Below are 16,679 nucleotides of genomic sequence, written 5' to 3' on the forward strand. Positions count from 1 at the left end.
TGTCTGAGGAGTCAGGATGGCCAGGAGTGGGGGGGTCTGAAAGCCGAGATGAATGCTCTTTCTGATGGAGATGTACAGCCAGGTGGGTGAGGGCCTTGGGGAGAGCAGGCTGTAGAGGCCTGGCCGCCGTGGGCAGGGTCATGAGGAGCAGCAGCATGGAGGCTCTGGAGGAGGACGATGGGGTGCTGGGGTTTGTTGGGTTTGGGTGAGGGGGAGGAAAGTGGGGCCGGGAGGGGCCGGCCTCTGGGCGCCCGACCTTGTGGGTGAGACCCGGTTTGGGGGCAACGAGGCGGGTGTCTGGCGGGGAGTTGAGGGTGTTTGTGGGCCTGTGCTTTCCCTGAGAAGTCGGAGGATGAGCGTCGGGTCTGGGAGATGGAGAAGGCACGAGACGGAGCTGGGGACAGGGGGAGAGGGCTCGTGGGGGGGGGGGGGCGGGGCACGGGACCATCTGGGCTGGTACCGAGAGAGCATGCCGCCTCCAGCCCCACACCCTGAAGCGGGGCGGAGGAGTGTCCTCAGCACGGCCCCGTGCTGCCGTGGTTCCTGCCCCACTTCAGACGTCCCCTCTGCGGTGTCCTCCTGACCTCCTCTAAGGACCCTTTGCGGGGAGCCCTACCCACCCCACCCCCAGGCTGTGACTGTCTTCCTCAGGGCTCGCTGGTACTCCATGGAGATGGCAGGCATTGTCTGCTTCACGGGAGCCAACATCATCACCCAGGCGCGGGAACTGATCGAACAGATCGGGTGAGCGCTGTGCTCTGGTCAGCTGCCGGGAGTGGACAGCCTACGGGGGGAAGGCTGGGGGGCACAGACGGGGAGTGAGCATGTGGGCATTGTGTTTTTGGGTCCATGGCCTGGAAGGGCCTTCACACTGGGTACTTCCTGCATGGAGGCCATGGTCCAGCATCCACGTGGCCTCGTTTCTCTCTTTCTAAAGGAGGCCCTTAGAGCTGGACACAGACGGAATATGGTGCGTCCTGCCCAACAGCTTCCCTGAAAACTTTGTCATCAAGACGACCAGTGTAAAAAAACCCAAGGTGACCATCTCCTACCCTGGGGCCATGTTAAACATCATGGTCAAGGTGAGCCTGGGTCTCCAGGGAGGGCCTGCTATCTCTGGGCCTGGGTTCTTAACGTCTCTACTCTGATGGGGATTTGGGGGGGTGGGGGGGACTGCATCGGCTGTCACACTGGCGCGTTCCCCTTCCTAACGTCACGTCACCCTGCTTGATGCCGTTCAGATTCTTCTGTAGCCTGAGGATCTATACAGAAAATGCTGTGCTCACACTCAAGTGAGTCTGTGTTCCCTGTAGGACAGCAGCAGACTATTTCGCTTTTAAGTTTGTATTTTGAAGTAACTTCAGATCTACAGAAAAGTTTTAAAAGTAGAACGCAATTTGTATATATGCTTCAGCCTCTTTCCTCTAACATCAGTTCATATATATAAACCGTGGCACGCTTATCAGAACTAAGAAGTTCACGTTGGCGCAGCCCCATAACCAAGCCACAGTCTTTGTTTGGATTTCCCGGTTTCTCCAGGGCTCCTGTCTTCTTAGTCCCCCCAGGCTGGCAGCTCCCTGTCTTCAGTAAGCCCTGCTCAGGTGTCTTGTTGGCTGCCCCTCATTTGGGTTTGTTGTTTCTTATCATGTTGGTTGTATCTTATCAAATGAGATTATTTGCATTTTTTAAGGCACGCTAGCGATATGACCCGTGTTTCATTCTTTGGCTGCATGGTGTCAGGGTCTGCGCTTCTGGTCACCAGGCACAGCTGCTGTCTCCCCGCCCTCTACTGCTGCTGGAGCGAGGCATCGAGCCTACGCCGGCGGGCAGGGGTGTCGGAGAGTCTGGCCATGTGTTAAAGCCACCAGAGCCTTGAAGAACCCTAGAGGAGATACTTGAGACCGTGCAGATGTCCTGTGTCTCCCTAATTTTCACTGGTTTGAGTGACAGTGGTTCTGCGATGACATTCCCCAACGGTGGCTCCCGCTTTCCCACAGTCCTGGTACATTTATTGGAATCCCTCTGTAAGGAAGCGTATCACCCCTCTTTCCACTCAGCAGTTCTCTTCGTCGTCAATATTGGTTAGACTGGGTTACAACCCAGGCCTGCCCTGGTGTTTTGTGACTCAGCTCATTCCTCTTGGGCTGCTAGGGCCTCCTTCACATTTGCCTACGTGTTCCTGACACGTGTCCCTGGTCTGTGGTTTGGGTTTGGGGCATTTTTAATTTAATTAATTTATTTCTTTAGCACTTTCTTACTTCTTGGTCCTGAAGGCACTCTAGCCTCATCTTGGTTATCCTAGTCCTCACCCTGGAATCCGCCATTTCTCTGAGGAACCAGGTTCCTTTTATTGGAGAGGGTATTGGAAACCAAGGTCAAGTGCAGATGCTCATTGCTGCTGGGTGTAACTGCTTCTAGCTGTTCTCAGATTGAGCTAGGAGATATGTATATGCCTGATCGCCCTGTCCGCTCATGCATCTGGGTTTATTTCTCTGCGTGTGCACTTTAATTTTTTTTTTTTAATGTTTATTTTTGAGAGACAGAGACAGCATGAGCAGGAGAGGGCAGAGAGAGAGAGAGAGGGAGACCCAGAATTGGAAGCAGGCTCCAGGCTCCGAGCTGTCAGCACAGAGCCAGACGCGGGGCTCGAACCTGCAAGCCATGAAATCATGACCTGAGCCGAAGTCGGACACTCAACTGACTGAGCCACCCAGGCGCCTCTGCGTGTGCACTTTAAAGTACGAAATGCGGGGCGCCTGGGTGGCTCAGTCGGCTGAGCGTCCGACTTCAGCTCAGGTCACGATCTCACGGTTTGTGAGTTCGAGCCCCACGTCAGGCTCTGGGCTGATGGCTCAGAGCCTGGAGCCTGCTTCCGATTCTGTGTCTCCCTCTCTCTCTGCCCCTCCCCCATTCATGCTCTGTCTCTCTCTGTCTCAAAAATAAATAAACATTAAAAAAAAAAAAAAATTTAAAGTACGAAATGCAAGTAGAGCCTGGATGGCTCAGTCAGTTGAGTGGCCGACTCTTGGTTTCAACTCAAGTCATGGTCCCGGGATTGTGGGATCACACTCCACATTGGGCTATGCACTGGGCATGGAGCCTACTTAGGATTCTCTCTCCCTCTCCCTCTCCACCCCTTTTCCCCACTCACACTCTCTGTCACACGCACGTGCGCGCGCGCTCTCTCTCTCTCAAAACATTTAAAAAACATACGTATGTACGTAAAGGACACGAATCCACATCTATATGTCCAGCCCCAATCTAGTCCCCTTTCCGTTAGTCACTTCTTTCTCTTGCAGTGAGAAGCCTGTCCCTCATTTTCTCAATATGTTTATTTGTTCACTAGTGTGTGTGTACAATTGTAAAATGGCTTCAGGATCGTGCCACCGTGTGCCGTAAACTTAACCGACTACAGCACAGTGTGTGTGTATAGTTGCTACTGTCTTTAGTCTGTATTACCTCGTCACAACCAGGTTTGCCAAAGTGACTGAAGCCGGCCCTTCAGTGGGATTGTTTGTCCCAGTCTGCAGTTTCCCTTGGGGTTGCCCGACATCCTGGTTGGGTGCTTTTTAATTTGCTTACAGTAAAATTCACTCTTCGTAGAGTGCAGTTCTGTGGGTTTTGAGCCACACAGGGTCCTGTTTCCACCACCGCAGAGAACATGGAAAAGTTCCACCCCTCAGAAGTTCCCGAGTGCTGCCTCTATCATCAGCCTTTCTCCCTCTCTTCCCCTAGACCCTGGCTACCTAGTGTGTTCCTTTGCAACGCTAATTCTGCCTTTTCCAGAATGTCCTGTGAATGGAAACAAGGTGTATAAGCTTCTGGGCTTGGCAGAATGTGTTTGGGTTCATCCGCTTCTGACACGTGTCACAACTTGGCCTCTTTCTCTGGCTGAGTGGTGTCCACTGTATGGAAGAACCCCAGTTTGTTGGTCTGGTCAGTCGTCACAGGCAACTGGTCACTTCGAGGTTTGGATGGTCAGGAGTGAAGCTGCCTCCACTTCCTCTTGTTTTGCAGGAAGGCTTCACCAATGATCAGTACCAGGAGCTGACTGAGCCAGCCTCACTCACCTATGTCACCCGCTCAGAGAACAGCATCTTTTTTGAGGTTGATGGACCCTACCTTGCCATGATCCTTCCAGCCTCCAAGGAAGAGGGCAAGAAACTGAAGAAGAGGTAGGAATCCCACAGCCTTTGTGCTTGGGGAGAAAATGAATGAGATTTAACAACCCATCCGGGAAGTGGACCAGGAGGCCAGATGGGACTACTTCTGTTTCTTGACCTTTTTGTTTCAGTATGGAAAGCTGTTGCCGACACAGATCCCGCCATCTCTGCTCTCCACCTGCTAGATTCTCGTTTACAGGCTGCAGCCTCTTATGTTGTTTTTATGTCAGAAATATGAACCTCAGGGTGGGGAGATGTTTGCTGCCTAGTAGATGCTGGAGGGGAGGGCTGGACGGAGAAGGGGAAGGTGGAGAGCCAGTGACTAACAGCCAGCATCCCAGGCCCCCATTCACCGCTAGGCTCGCCTATGATTCCAGATATGCTGTCTTCAACGAGGACGGTTCCCTGGCTGAGCTAAAGGGCTTCGAGATCAAACGCCGGGGGGAGCTGCAGCTGATTAAAATCTTCCAGTCCTCAGTGTTTGAGGCCTTCCTCAAGGGCAGCACCCTAGAAGAAGTGTATGGCTCCGTCGCCAAGGTGGCTGACTACTGGCTGGACGTGCTGTACAGTAAGGTGAGCCGCCCTCCACCTGGCCGTGAGGGTCCTGCAGGCTCCTGGCGAACAGGGTGAGTCAGGGCTGATTCTGATGAAACGGGACTTCCTAGTCGGTGCCTCTCAGTCCCTCGAAGCCGGACCCTGTGCCCAGTGACAGAATTCCAGGAAGGAGGCACCTAGCATAGTGAAAGGATTTGTAAGAGAAAAATTTACCAGTGATCCCATCAGCTTCTTTGATTTTTTTTTACTTTGTAGGCCCTGTTAACGAATATGCAATTTCTACAATTTAAATGACAGTGTTGGCTTACCTTGAAACATACCTTCTCATGGGATCTATCATTATTTGTTACTCTTTAGTCTGTATTTGTCAAGTTTGCACTACTTAATTTAATCTGTAAATGTTGGGTATCATGTAGGCTTTTTTCACTATTTTAATGTTTTCTAAGCGAAAGGAATACTGGGATGGATATTCTAGAACTTTTCTGGCTTCCTTTGCTTTGTGGGCTGCTGCAGCTTGAGGCATATTGTCTTGTTCTGTAGAGTTGGCCCATACATGAGAGTAAGCACCGAGAGAGAAAAACACACGAAACAGGATCCAAACAAATCTTCCAGGATGTCAGGGCTGGGGGGTCAGGGATGTGTGCACATGGGACAGCAGGGCCGGGGGGTCAGGGGTGCATGTGCACAGGAGCAGATACAGCTATTTGTCCTCAGACTGCTCCGACTCCTCCCTTCTTAGTCCCATGGCTCTCCGGGGGGCTAGTGTCTCTCTTTCCTTTTTCCTGGCTCCTCCTTTCCCTAGTTTTCTTTTTGTTTTAGGAGAAAAATATCACTAATTCTGTCTTTCCTCTTTTTCTGTTAACTTTGGTGTCATTAGCTCAGTAAACGTCTTTTAATGTTTTCTACATAGTTCGACAAAATGGAATTTAAGGTTTTGTGTGTGGATTTGTAGCGTTGCTACTCACTGGCATGAGACAACCGTGTTGTACCGCTGCCTTCAGCCCATCAGGCTGGAGAAGCTCGCTCCTCGGGGGAGATGTCCCAGTGAGCTTGGGATAGCGCTCTGTTCCTCCTGTGTGATCTGCTCGTTGCCTCTCCAGGCCGCGAACATGCCTGATTCTGAGCTGTTTGAGCTGATCTCTGAGAACCGCTCCATGTCTCGGAAGCTGGAAGATTATGGGGAGCAGAAGTCCACGTCTATCAGCACAGCCAAGCGCCTGGCTGAGTTCCTGGGGGATCAGATGGTGAAGGACGCGGGGCTGAGCTGCCGCTACATCATCTCCCGGAAGCCCGAGGGCTCTCCGGTCACAGAGAGGTAAGGGTTTCTGGGGTTAAGGAAGGGATTCCGTACGGTCTTGGATGTTCGGGTTGGAAGCTTGAGTCTGTTATGGGACCTCTGTCCCTTGGTAGCGATGTCAGCTTCCTTGTAAAGAGCAGGATGGTCAGGTGTGGAAGACAGGGACTGGGCTCTGGTCCCCTGCGGAACCTGGGTTGTGGGGGCCTAGACTGAGGGTACCCTGTCAGTCAGCAGGCACAGAGATGTGAGAGTGTATTGGAGCGGGGGTTGCTATGATGGGAGCCATCACAGAGTTCAATTGAGGTCTAGGGCAGGCCCTGGATCATTCACACCCTTGAGGAGACCATTGTCACCCTGGCTGGAGAGGTCTTTCTGGCGAGCTGCACAGAATGCTCTAGCATCCGAGGCTCCATGGCACTGCCAATGCTGTGGCCTCAGCTCTCTTTACCGACAGACAGAAATGTCTTCCAGCTTCTGAAACACGTTCAGCGTGACAGCAAAGGGTTCTGTCAGACGGCATCTTCCACTCCCGACTACGGAATCTTTGGGGTCAGCAGTGGTTCTCCTGTCACCCTGTCGCTCATCAGGCTGCTTGAACCGTGCAGGGACCGTGTGAATGGAACAGGAGAAAACTGTGTTGAGGGCAGGGATTTCTAGAACAATAGGTTTTCTTCCTGCGAATCATTGTATAACCGTGGCAGAATTTCCCACCAAGAGCTCAGGGACTAGAAGTGGTTCCGCGGACAAGCCTTGAGAACAGCGGGCAGATGGGGGAAGTGCTAAGCACCAACAAGAGCAAACGTTTCAAAGATGGCCACAGCAGTGCTTCCGTGACCGTTTGTGACAGGGCCTCGTTCCTCCCATGACACTCCTTCCCTTGCACAGAGTCTGGGCAGTCCTGTGACTTGCTGCGGCCTATGCAACGTGGCAGAAGTGAACCTTGGTTGCGGGAGGCCTCATGCTTCTGCTCTTGCCCTTTGGCTGCCTGGTCAGCCTGCTAGGGGCCGGGGGTCCCTTGCAGAGGCAGGACCAGGTAACTGCAGCAGCTGCCACACCTGCAGGGGAGGCCACAGCGGCCACACAAGTGACCCCGGGCAGAACCACCTCAATCATAGACTCATAAGCCAAAACAGTTACTGTTTCGATCCATGGAATTTGAGGTGGTTTGTAGTATAGCAGTAGGTAACTGATAAAGCTAGACACGTCAGTAATGCGCGTTTTCACCTACCCTAGGAAGGTCGGGAGTGGAGGGGGTGGGGAGCAAATGAATGAAACACAGCAAATATTTCCTTAAAAAGAAATTCCCTCGGGGCGCCTGGGTGGCTCAGTCGGTTAAGCGGCCGACTTCAGCTCAGGTCACGATCTCGCGGTCCGTGAGTTCGAGCCCCGCGTCGGGCTCTGGGCTGACGGCTCAGAGCCTGGAGCCTGCTTCCAATTCTGTGTCTCCCTCTCTCTCTGCTCCTCCCCCGTTCATGCTCTGTCTCTCTCTGTCTCAAAAATAAATAAAACGTTAAAAAAAATTAAAAAAAAAAAAGAAATTCCCAGAGTTCTAACAAAAGAAGGAATTTGGTGTAAGGCTAAAACAGATTACATGGAGAGTAAAATGCAGAATTGCTGTGTATCATTAAGAAAATGGCAACACAGAAAGTAGGCAACTTCTATGAACAGGCAATCTGCAAGTGAAGAAGTTGATGGTCAGTGCATGTAAAGATGTGCAAATTCACTGTAATTGGGAAACAAGTGTGTTAACACTAGTTGTCCCCCATGTACACAGGGTGGTGACAGTCACTTTGGAGAAGCCAGCAGTGCATGATGCATTAGATGGTGCCTGATTCCCCTCACAATTGAGCACGTCTGGGGATGTGTCCTGGATGATTGCCCCTGTGGTTTACATTGTGTTTAATGGCAAACGTTGGGAATGCCGTAGTGTCCCTCAATCAGAAAATGGGCAAATGTGTTTTTGATGCAGTGAAATGCTAGGCGGGCGTTGGAACGATTGAATCGCAGCCGCATGGTAAATGCGCGGGCTGGCACAGGCAGTCTACTTCCATCTGTATAAAATTTACAGACGTGGACAACACTCTCGTTTGTTTACACGTACGTACGGACAATAGTAGTATGGGAGCAGGCGTGGGATTGGTAAACGCCAAGACAGGGACTGTGTTTATCTCTGTGAGGACAGTCAGGATCGCTGCACAGAGCCTCATCCTTGTATCTGTTTTCTCAAATGTGAAGTAAAATGGCAAGGCATGAAGTTTGATAGGACTAGGTGATAGGTGCACAGGGGTTTGTTGTGTTCTAAGTTTCTTTGTGTTTATAAAATTCACAGGAACAACTGTTTCCTCCAGTGAAAGGAAAGGTATTAACAGTTGCCCTGTAGCCCTGCTAGTGCCATGAAAACTGGCGCATTCTTTCAGGAAAGCAGATAGACTCTTCTGTATCTTACTCAATGAGTAACATCTTAGAAATGTCTAATTACATGCACGCACATGGATATGTAATTTAGGGGAGGACTTTGGCAATAGCTCTGTTAACAGTGGTCAAACAACACAGACCAAACGGCCACCAGTGGGGGGATCGTGCATTAATCCGTGGTATTTTAATACAGTGAAGGATTATTTGGTTATTGAATATGATAAACATTAGATATTAGCTGTGGTTTATACAAAACAATGTCATTAAATAAAAGAGGTTACAATCTAGGTTCTAAGTCCTTATTTCCATGTGAAATACAAGTACGTGGTCAACGCTGTACAGAGTTAGAGAGATTTCCGTGTTTGTGAGTTTTGTGCCTCTTTTCACCCAGGGCCATCCCACTCGCCATTTTCCAGGCAGAGCCCATGGTGAGGAAGCATTTTCTCCGGAAATGGCTTAAGAGTTCTTCCCTCCAAGACTTCGATATTCGGACAGTGAGTGCTGACTTCTGTACTCTGAGAAGTTTGGGAGGAGGAGTCGATAGCACAGTATCCCTGACTCGGGTCATCGTTCTGTCTGAGTCTCCACTCTCGATGTCCTCCTCTCTGCACACAGGGGGTGAGGAAGTAGTTCCACTTAAGGACAAAACCAGAAAAACTAGTGCCGGGCAGCGCTTAGATTCTGGTGCAGGGCTCTTGTGTTGGCTCAGCCAGCTACTAACTGTCATCCTGGGAGTCCTTTCTTTAAGTGTTCTGCCTCAGTTTCCTTCTCTGTGAAATGGGTACCTCTTGCCCTAGAATTTCTAGGTGGGATAAGTATGACACAGGGAACATTCAGTGTGGTGCGCGGTATAGAGTGGAGCACGGGGCTGCTGCTGCTTTCCTCTTAACGTTTCTCCTTGTGCGCACCCAGATCCTGGACTGGGACTACTACATTGAGCGGCTAGGGAGTGCCATACAGAAGATCATCACAATCCCTGCGGCCCTGCAGCAGGTGAGGCCCCGCCCATGCAGACAGGGCCTGATGTGGCTCAGAAGCCATGGAAACCTGGGCCTGGCCCCTACTAGCAGTCAGACAAGTGATCGGTAAGTGATTGGTGTCACCTTCTTGTAGGTGAAGAACCCGGTGCCACGCGTCAAGCACCCTGACTGGCTGCACAAGAAACTTCTGGAGAAGAATGACATCTGCAAGCAGAAGAAGATCAGTGAGCTTTTTGTCCTCGAAGGCAGGAGACAGGTAGGGGGCCCAGGGCCGCCGAGCCGTGCCCGTCAGGCCTCGTGGGGGCCCCATGCTACCCAGGCTTGGATGCTCCCATTCAAGTGTCTAGAGTGTTTCTTTTCTTTTCTTTCTTTCTAAAACTGTGTACCTGACAGACAACTCTTTCCACCTGGGGGGGTCTTCTGGCATAGGAAGCCTTGGGCCTTCTGTCAGGGATAAGGACTGTTTTCTGTGTGACTAGAACAGCAACTGGGCTCAGGGACTCAGTGCATCAGTGTGCCTTGGGACTCCCGCTTTCTAAACTGTGAAGTAAAAACCTGTAGAGACACTAGACAGTACTAAAGACAGTGTAATGAAGGGCTTAGCTGAAATCAGGAGCGCCAAAAGAAAATTCTCAGCTGCTGGAAATGCAAAGTGAACTTTATTTTTACTATTTTTTTTCCCCACCCCCCAAAAGCACACTGTAAACTAGAGCACTGGGGGCTGGGAAGGAAAAGAGAGGACCTGTTCTTTGCAGTATTTTATTCTGTCTTACGAAAAGGAGCGAATCCCAGAGCAAACAAGGGAAAAATAGTCGTACTCGACTGATGTTTTCTATTTGACCTTTTCGCTCTTAGAAATTGGAACCAGATCAGTCAGTAGATGCACATCTTTGTGTACAAGTATCTTAGCCTATTCATTTGATCCCACATGTGTATTTCTAGAGGCGGAGTTTCCTGAGAGATCGTGGTGTTTTCAGTCTCCTGGGTCTTTGCAGGTGGGCGTGGCCCAGGCTCCAGAAGGCACACAGAGCCTTGGTGCTACGGACATGGAGGACCTCGGCCTGGCAAAGCCACCGCGCTCAGTGGTTCCTGTTGCCACCAGGAGAAAGCGCGTCCTCTGGGAGAGCCAGGGGGAGTCGCAGGACCTGGAGCTGACGGTGCCCTGGCAGGAGATCTTGGGGCCGCCTCCGGCCCTCGGGACCACGCAGGTGACACGTCGACGTGGCCGGTGGGTGGGGGCGGGGGCAGCAGCCTGGCCCGAGCTGTAGCTTGAGGTCTCCCGTGGAGTCTGCTGCGTAGCTCCGGGGCCCTGCATGGGTGAGAGGCGTCCTCACCAGAGACACCTGCGCTGGGAAGCTGTGCAGTGCAGTTGCTGTGCAAGGCTGTTCCTGCTTTACCGCGTGCTCCTGGGTTGTGTTGACTGCCCCCTCTTCCTGACTTGCTTCACCGTCTGCCCTAGGAAGAGTGGCTGGTCTGGCTCCGATTCCACAAGAAGAAGTGGCAGCTGCAGGCCCGGCAGCGCCTGGGTCGCAAGAAGAGGCGGCGTCTGGAGGTGGCAGAGGGCGACCCTCGGCCTGGGGCTGTCCGCGACAGGCCTGCCACCGGGCTGGGGGGCTTCTTGCGAAGAGCCGCCCGCAGCATTTTGGACCTTCCGTGGCAGATTGTGCAGGTGCGGACTGCCATCGGTTTGGGGGGTGGGATGCCCCCCCAAGGGCAGCATCACAGCTGATGGGAAGGGGTGTCTGGCCAGCTCACGATCCTGGGGACCCTCCGTTACTTTTGTGCCCTGTGATTGGGGCTGGTGCCGGAGAGCGCTCAGGAGTGTGAGCACGGTTTGTGTCGAGGTGACACGTGGTCTGCTCTCTCCGTTCCAGATCAGTGAGACCAGCCAGGCCGGCTTGTTCAGGCTGTGGGCCGTCATCAGCAGTGACTTGTACTGCATCAGGCTGAACATCCCCCGCCAGTTCTGTGTTAACCAGCGGGTCGCTAAAGCCGAGGAGGGGCCTTCATACCGCAAGGTACGGGGCAGCACATGCTGCTGGTCGCTGCGGTCAGCTGTCTGCTCCGCCTCTGAGATGGTGTCCCCGGCGATGAGGGAGCCACATAAAGGATGGGGCTTTGTGGACACAAAAGCCTGGTGAGCTGTGACGCTGAGCCGGGTGTGCTGGAGCACCTTCTCGGGGTGCTGTGAGGAGTGAAACGGTGTCTGTGGAGCACCGGGCACAGAGCGAATGCTCAGGGACTGGAGTTGCCGGTGTCCTGGGGGCGCCGTCCTCTTACGTCCGATGTCTGTGTAGCAGGGGAGGGACGAGGGGGACGTGTGTCAGTGGCTGGAGTCTGTTTCCATAGGCGCTTCTCCTGTTAGCAGCCTCCCTGGACAGACGTCACATGCCTCAGGGTTCCCTTGGTGAAAGCGTGCGGTTCAGTGGCTTTCCGTGCGTCCCGTCCTGCAGCCTCTGCCACAGCCAGTCCCCGAGCGTTTTATCTCCCTCAGAACAAACTGGGACCCTTTGCAGATCGTCCCCTCCCCCAGCCCTGGCTCCCCACCGTTCCCTTGACACCCGGGTTCTGCCCGTAGGTTAGCCTGTCGTGGGGTCCAGCTAGTTTAGTTCTGCCCGAAGCTCGTTTACTGAGGCTGTCGTGCGCATTTCGCAGTGGGTGCTGGGACGCGCGGAATGCGCTGCCGTCTAGTTGCGACGAGACGTGGGAGTTTGTAACTGAGACTTGACTCCAGAGGCTTTCTGGAGAAGGTGGGACTCTGCCCCCACCAGGATTCAGGGGCGTGCGGCCCTGGAAAGGGCGGGGCGCGTGAAGGCGGGGAACAGATGGTCTGGGATTCCTGTCGCTTTCCTGGATGCGATGCTGCATTGTAACCTCGGAGGACACCTTTTCCGTGGGGAGGTTTTCCCTTTGGGTGCCCTGCTCTGCTCCGCTCTCTGGCTCCCCCACACCCGTCCTCTGACTGGCAGACAACAGGAAAATAACCTGGGGACACCTGCTCCCCTCACTGCCCCAAAGCTCCTCTGCTTTTCATGAGCCCCAGGCTGCTTTTTGAACCTACAGCCACAGCTTCCAGTTTTCGTTTTACCTGTGAGGAGAGACGGGCTCTGAGGGGCTCACGTGGCTGCGGCTGCACAAGCCCTAGGACTATTTAAGGGATGCACGGAGTATGCGAGTTCAGCAGACGTCACCGGTGAGCCTTGTGACCGGGCTGGCGCCCTGTTTCACCAGGTCAGTCGAGTGCTTCCTCGCTCCAACGTGGTCTACAACCTCTACGAGTACTCGGTGCCCGAGGACATGTATCAGGAACATGTCAACGAGATCAATACTGAATTGTCGGCCCCAGACATCGAGGGCGTGTACGAGACACAGGTGATCATCTTCGCGGCTGGATGGAATGGAGGAAGCAAAATTGCGTGTGGCGTGGACGGGCTAGCAGCCCAGCTCTGGGCCGCCTTCCCGGTGAACTCCAGCAGCGTGTCTGCTGAGGACACGCGGGCAGCGGCCTCACCCTGCCCTGTCCACCCCTCTCCCAGGTTCCGTTATTGTTCCGGGCCCTGGTGCAGCTGGGCTGTGTGTGTGTGGTCAATAAACAGCTGGTGAGACACCTTTCAGGCCGAGAAGCAGAGACCTTTGCTCTCGAGCACCTGGAGATGCGCTCTCTGGCCCAGTTCAGCTACTTGGAACCAGGTAGGACGTGTGCCCGCTGCCTTTGCCCGGCCCGGCCTCCCACGCACGTCGGGGTGACGGCCGTGTTGCCCCGCAGGGAGCATCCGCCACCTCTACCTGTACCACCACGCGCAAGGCCACAAGGCGCTCTTTGGCCTGTTTGTGCCCTCCCAGCGCAGGGCGTCTGTGTTCGTGCTGGACACTGTGAGTTCCTGGCGAGGGGCTCGGGGAGGGACAGGCCCCTGGGCGGGACGGGCCTCTGCCCCCGGTGCCTGTGGTGATGGCTTTTGAAGTGGAGCCACAAAGGGGTCCCTGCGGCAGCACCTGACCCGGCCCCCACTGGGGAGGGGAGAGGGCTGACCCGGCCCCCACTGTCCAGGTGCGAAGCAACCAGATGCCCAGCCTCAGCGCCCTGTACGCCGCCGAGCACAGCCTCCTGATGGAGAAGGTGGGCCCCGAGCTCCTGCCTCCCCCCAAACACACTTTTGAAGTTCGGGCTGAAACCGACTTGAAAACCATCTGCAGAGCCATCCAGCGCTTCCTGCTGGCCTACAAGGTGAGTGGGGTGGGGCTTCTGTGTGTGAGCCCCTCCCCCCAGCGCCCCCTCCCCCCCAGCCGCTTGCTTCCCTTACGTCCAGGAGGAGCGCCGTGGGCCCACACTCATCGCTGTTCAGTCCAACTGGGAGCTGAAGAGGCTGGCCGGCGAGGTGCCGGTCCTGGAGGACTTCCCGCTGGTGCCGGTCCGCGTGGCTGATAGGGTCAGCTATGGAGTCCTGGACTGGCAGCGCCTCGGTGCCCGGCGCATGATCCGCCACTACCTCAACCTGGACACCTGCCTGTCCCAGGCCTTCGAGATGAGCAGGTGAGGGGAGTGGAGGGCATTTCTCCGTTTCTGGGCTCTGGCCCAGTTCCCGGTTCGTCCGTCCCTTCCCTGGGGCTGACCCCGTGCCCTCTGCAGGTACTTCCACATCCCCATTGGGAACCTGCCCGAAGACATCTCCACCTTCGGCTCCGACCTCTTCTTTGCCCGCCACCTGCAGCGCCACAACCACCTGCTCTGGCTGTCCCCCACGGCGCGCCCTGACCTGGGCGGCAAGGAGGCCGACGACAATCGCCTCGTCATGGAGTTCGACGACCAGGCCAGCGTGGAGATCAACTGTCCGGGCTGCTACTCCACGCGTAGGTGCTCGAGGCACCGGGGGTCCCCGGCTGCTGGCGTTTCCGCCACGCATTGCCATTCTGTGGCGGCGGGAACGCCCGGTGGCGGATGCCCCGCGCTCGGCCGTGACGGTGTGGGCACTGAGCCTGCAGCAGCATCCGTGGGTGTGGGACGAGCGGGGCTGGGCTCTTCAGTCGCTCAGTGACGGGCTTGTCAGCCAGCCCGGCTGCCCCGGGAGCGGTGTGTTTCCTGAGGTAGCACTGGCTGCAGTCGGCCCACGGGCACCACAGGGGTGTCTGTCTCTGTGCACAGTGTGCGTGGAGCTGGACATCCAGAACCTGGCCGTCAACACCATCTTGCAGTCCCACCACATCAATGACATGGAGGGGGCTGACAGCGTGGGCATCGGCTTCGACGTGATCCAGCAGGCCTCCCTGGAGGACATGATCACCGGCAATCAGGCCGCCGGCACCCCGGCCAGCTACGACGAGACAGCCCTCTGCTCCAGCACGTTCAGGTGCCCTGGGAGCACAGCCTGGCCTTCTGTTCGTGTGCCCAGTCCTCTCCCTAGGCAGGATGGCTGGGCTTGGGATTTAGAAGGAACATTAGAAACCTATTTATCCTCTGCCCTTGTTTTGGAAAACTAAGAGCTAAGACATTGTCACCGGGGCTTCTCTCCCCCAGGGCGGCAGAACCAGCACCCCATATGGGGCCAAGCTCTTTCCTCCAGTCGCTGGGCTCTGCTGCCCTCCGGGCACCATTCTGGCCCCTTCCTGTGGCCATTGGTGTGTCGTAGGCGTCGAGTGCAGAGTGAGGCCCGAGGGCGCACATGAGGGCCCAGCGATCGGGTTTGGACAGTGAGGAGAGGGGGCAGAGGCGACAGCACAACAGGGGGAAGCTGACATCAGGGACGAAGGGCCACCCTCCGTGCCTTTCTTCCAGGATCCTGAAGAGCATGGTGGTGGGCTGGGTGAAGGAGATCACACAGTACCGCAATATCTACGCTGACAACCAGGTGATGCACTTTTACCGCTGGCTCCGGTCCCCATCCTCGCTGCTGCACGACCCCGCCCTGCACCGCACGCTCCACAACATGATGAAGAAGCTCTTCCTGCAGTGAGTGCTGCCAGCGGCTTGCTCCAGGCCCTGCGACCCCAGCCCCCCCAGTCCCCAAATCCACAGGAATGGCCGGCCGACGCCCCGGGCTAGTGGTCCACGGCGGCAAAGGTCCCAGGGAGTGCTTAGCTGCTGTCCCAGCCTGCTCAGCATCCTGCACAGGCGTGCCGTGTGCTGGGGTCTTTCTGCGTCCTGTCGGCACAAGTCTTCATGCCCTGTGTGTGTGTGTGTGTGTTCTGCGCCTGTAGTTAAGAGCAGATATTGGAGACCCATGTGTGGATGTGTCATCCCAATGGGCACTCGGGCTGCTTCCAGAACCCAGGCTGTTACAGATCACCAAGCAAGAATGGCCTTGTGCCCAAGGTCACGGGAATACATCTCTGGAATAATCTCTAGCCAAAGCACTGGTGCAGGTTTGATAGATCTCTTGACTGGATAGGAAGACGCTAATTTGATTCTTAGCGACAAAGCACTCTCCGTGGAAGTTGTACAGTTGTTTGTATGTCCAACAGAGACTGAGAATGTGTGTCCGCAGCCCCACCAGCACGGCAGACACTGGGGCCAGCCTCGTGTGGTGAAGTGCTAACCCGGTGTACTCTTGCTCTGCAGTACTCATAATAAGTGAACTTGAACTTTCTTTTTATATCCTTTGTCCGTTTTTCTGTAGTTTTGTTGGTTTTTTTCCTCATTGATTTATATGAGTTGTTTCTACGTAAAAATTAGCCATTTTTGTGTGATGTGAAAGCATGTTTTCTCCTGTTTTTGATTCTCTTTGGCTTTGTTTATGAAAGAAACAAGTATTTGTTTTGCCCCGAGAAATCTTCACTCTGTTGCGTCTGGATTTCAGGCATATTTAGAATAGCTTTTTTGTTTAGGATCCTTAGCTTGTTTTCCCATGATGTCTTGTGGTGTCCTCTGTGGCATCGCGACCGGTGATTGTGACCTTGGTCTACAGGCTCATCGCTGAGTTCAAGCGCTTGGGGTCCTCTGTCGTCTATGCCAACTTCAACCGCATCATCCTCTGCACGAAGAAGCGGCGGGTCGCAGATGCCATTGCCTACGTGGAGTACATCACCAACAGGTGTTTACATTTCTAGAATTCTGCCTTCCTTTGTGTTCTGATCTGGTGTCCTTTCCCTTCTGCTGAGGGACTTCCTGTAAATCACTCGTAGCATGGATCTGTTCATAATGAATTCTTTCTGCCACTGGATGTCCAAAGATGCCTTTATTTTACCTTTATTTTTGGGAGATCTCGTTGCTGGTATAGAATTATATATAGGTAGATCTGTTTTGAAAGTTTTATTTCTCTCTGTGTTTCTTTTTGG

The 16,679-nt window shown here is 54.3% G+C and overlaps 1 protein-coding gene across 1 annotated transcript in view; it reads left to right on the forward strand.

The window, feature by feature from the left end:
• POLE (DNA polymerase epsilon, catalytic subunit) overlaps positions 1 to 16,679 on the forward strand; it is a 45,893-nt gene that overhangs the window by 19,268 nt on the left and 9,946 nt on the right. Inside the window, exons 22-41 of the mRNA XM_060612025.3 lie at positions 652 to 744; positions 938 to 1,082; positions 4,018 to 4,175; positions 4,541 to 4,736; positions 5,819 to 6,033; positions 8,822 to 8,924; positions 9,343 to 9,423; positions 9,544 to 9,666; positions 10,406 to 10,618; positions 10,870 to 11,079; positions 11,285 to 11,428; positions 12,642 to 12,782; positions 12,947 to 13,100; positions 13,177 to 13,283; positions 13,459 to 13,635; positions 13,718 to 13,941; positions 14,038 to 14,258; positions 14,551 to 14,755; positions 15,181 to 15,354; positions 16,310 to 16,435. Of these exons, the coding sequence (XP_060468008.3) occupies positions 652 to 744; positions 938 to 1,082; positions 4,018 to 4,175; positions 4,541 to 4,736; positions 5,819 to 6,033; positions 8,822 to 8,924; positions 9,343 to 9,423; positions 9,544 to 9,666; positions 10,406 to 10,618; positions 10,870 to 11,079; positions 11,285 to 11,428; positions 12,642 to 12,782; positions 12,947 to 13,100; positions 13,177 to 13,283; positions 13,459 to 13,635; positions 13,718 to 13,941; positions 14,038 to 14,258; positions 14,551 to 14,755; positions 15,181 to 15,354; positions 16,310 to 16,435 (3,210 nt within the window). The remainder of the gene's footprint in view (positions 1 to 651; positions 745 to 937; positions 1,083 to 4,017; positions 4,176 to 4,540; positions 4,737 to 5,818; positions 6,034 to 8,821; positions 8,925 to 9,342; positions 9,424 to 9,543; positions 9,667 to 10,405; positions 10,619 to 10,869; positions 11,080 to 11,284; positions 11,429 to 12,641; positions 12,783 to 12,946; positions 13,101 to 13,176; positions 13,284 to 13,458; positions 13,636 to 13,717; positions 13,942 to 14,037; positions 14,259 to 14,550; positions 14,756 to 15,180; positions 15,355 to 16,309; positions 16,436 to 16,679) is intronic.

The sequence above is a fragment of the Panthera onca genome, chromosome D3 (assembly GCF_046562875.1).
Source record: "Panthera onca isolate mPanOnc1 chromosome D3, mPanOnc1 haplotype 2, whole genome shotgun sequence".
In the NCBI taxonomy this organism is placed as follows: Eukaryota; Metazoa; Chordata; class Mammalia; order Carnivora; family Felidae; genus Panthera; species Panthera onca.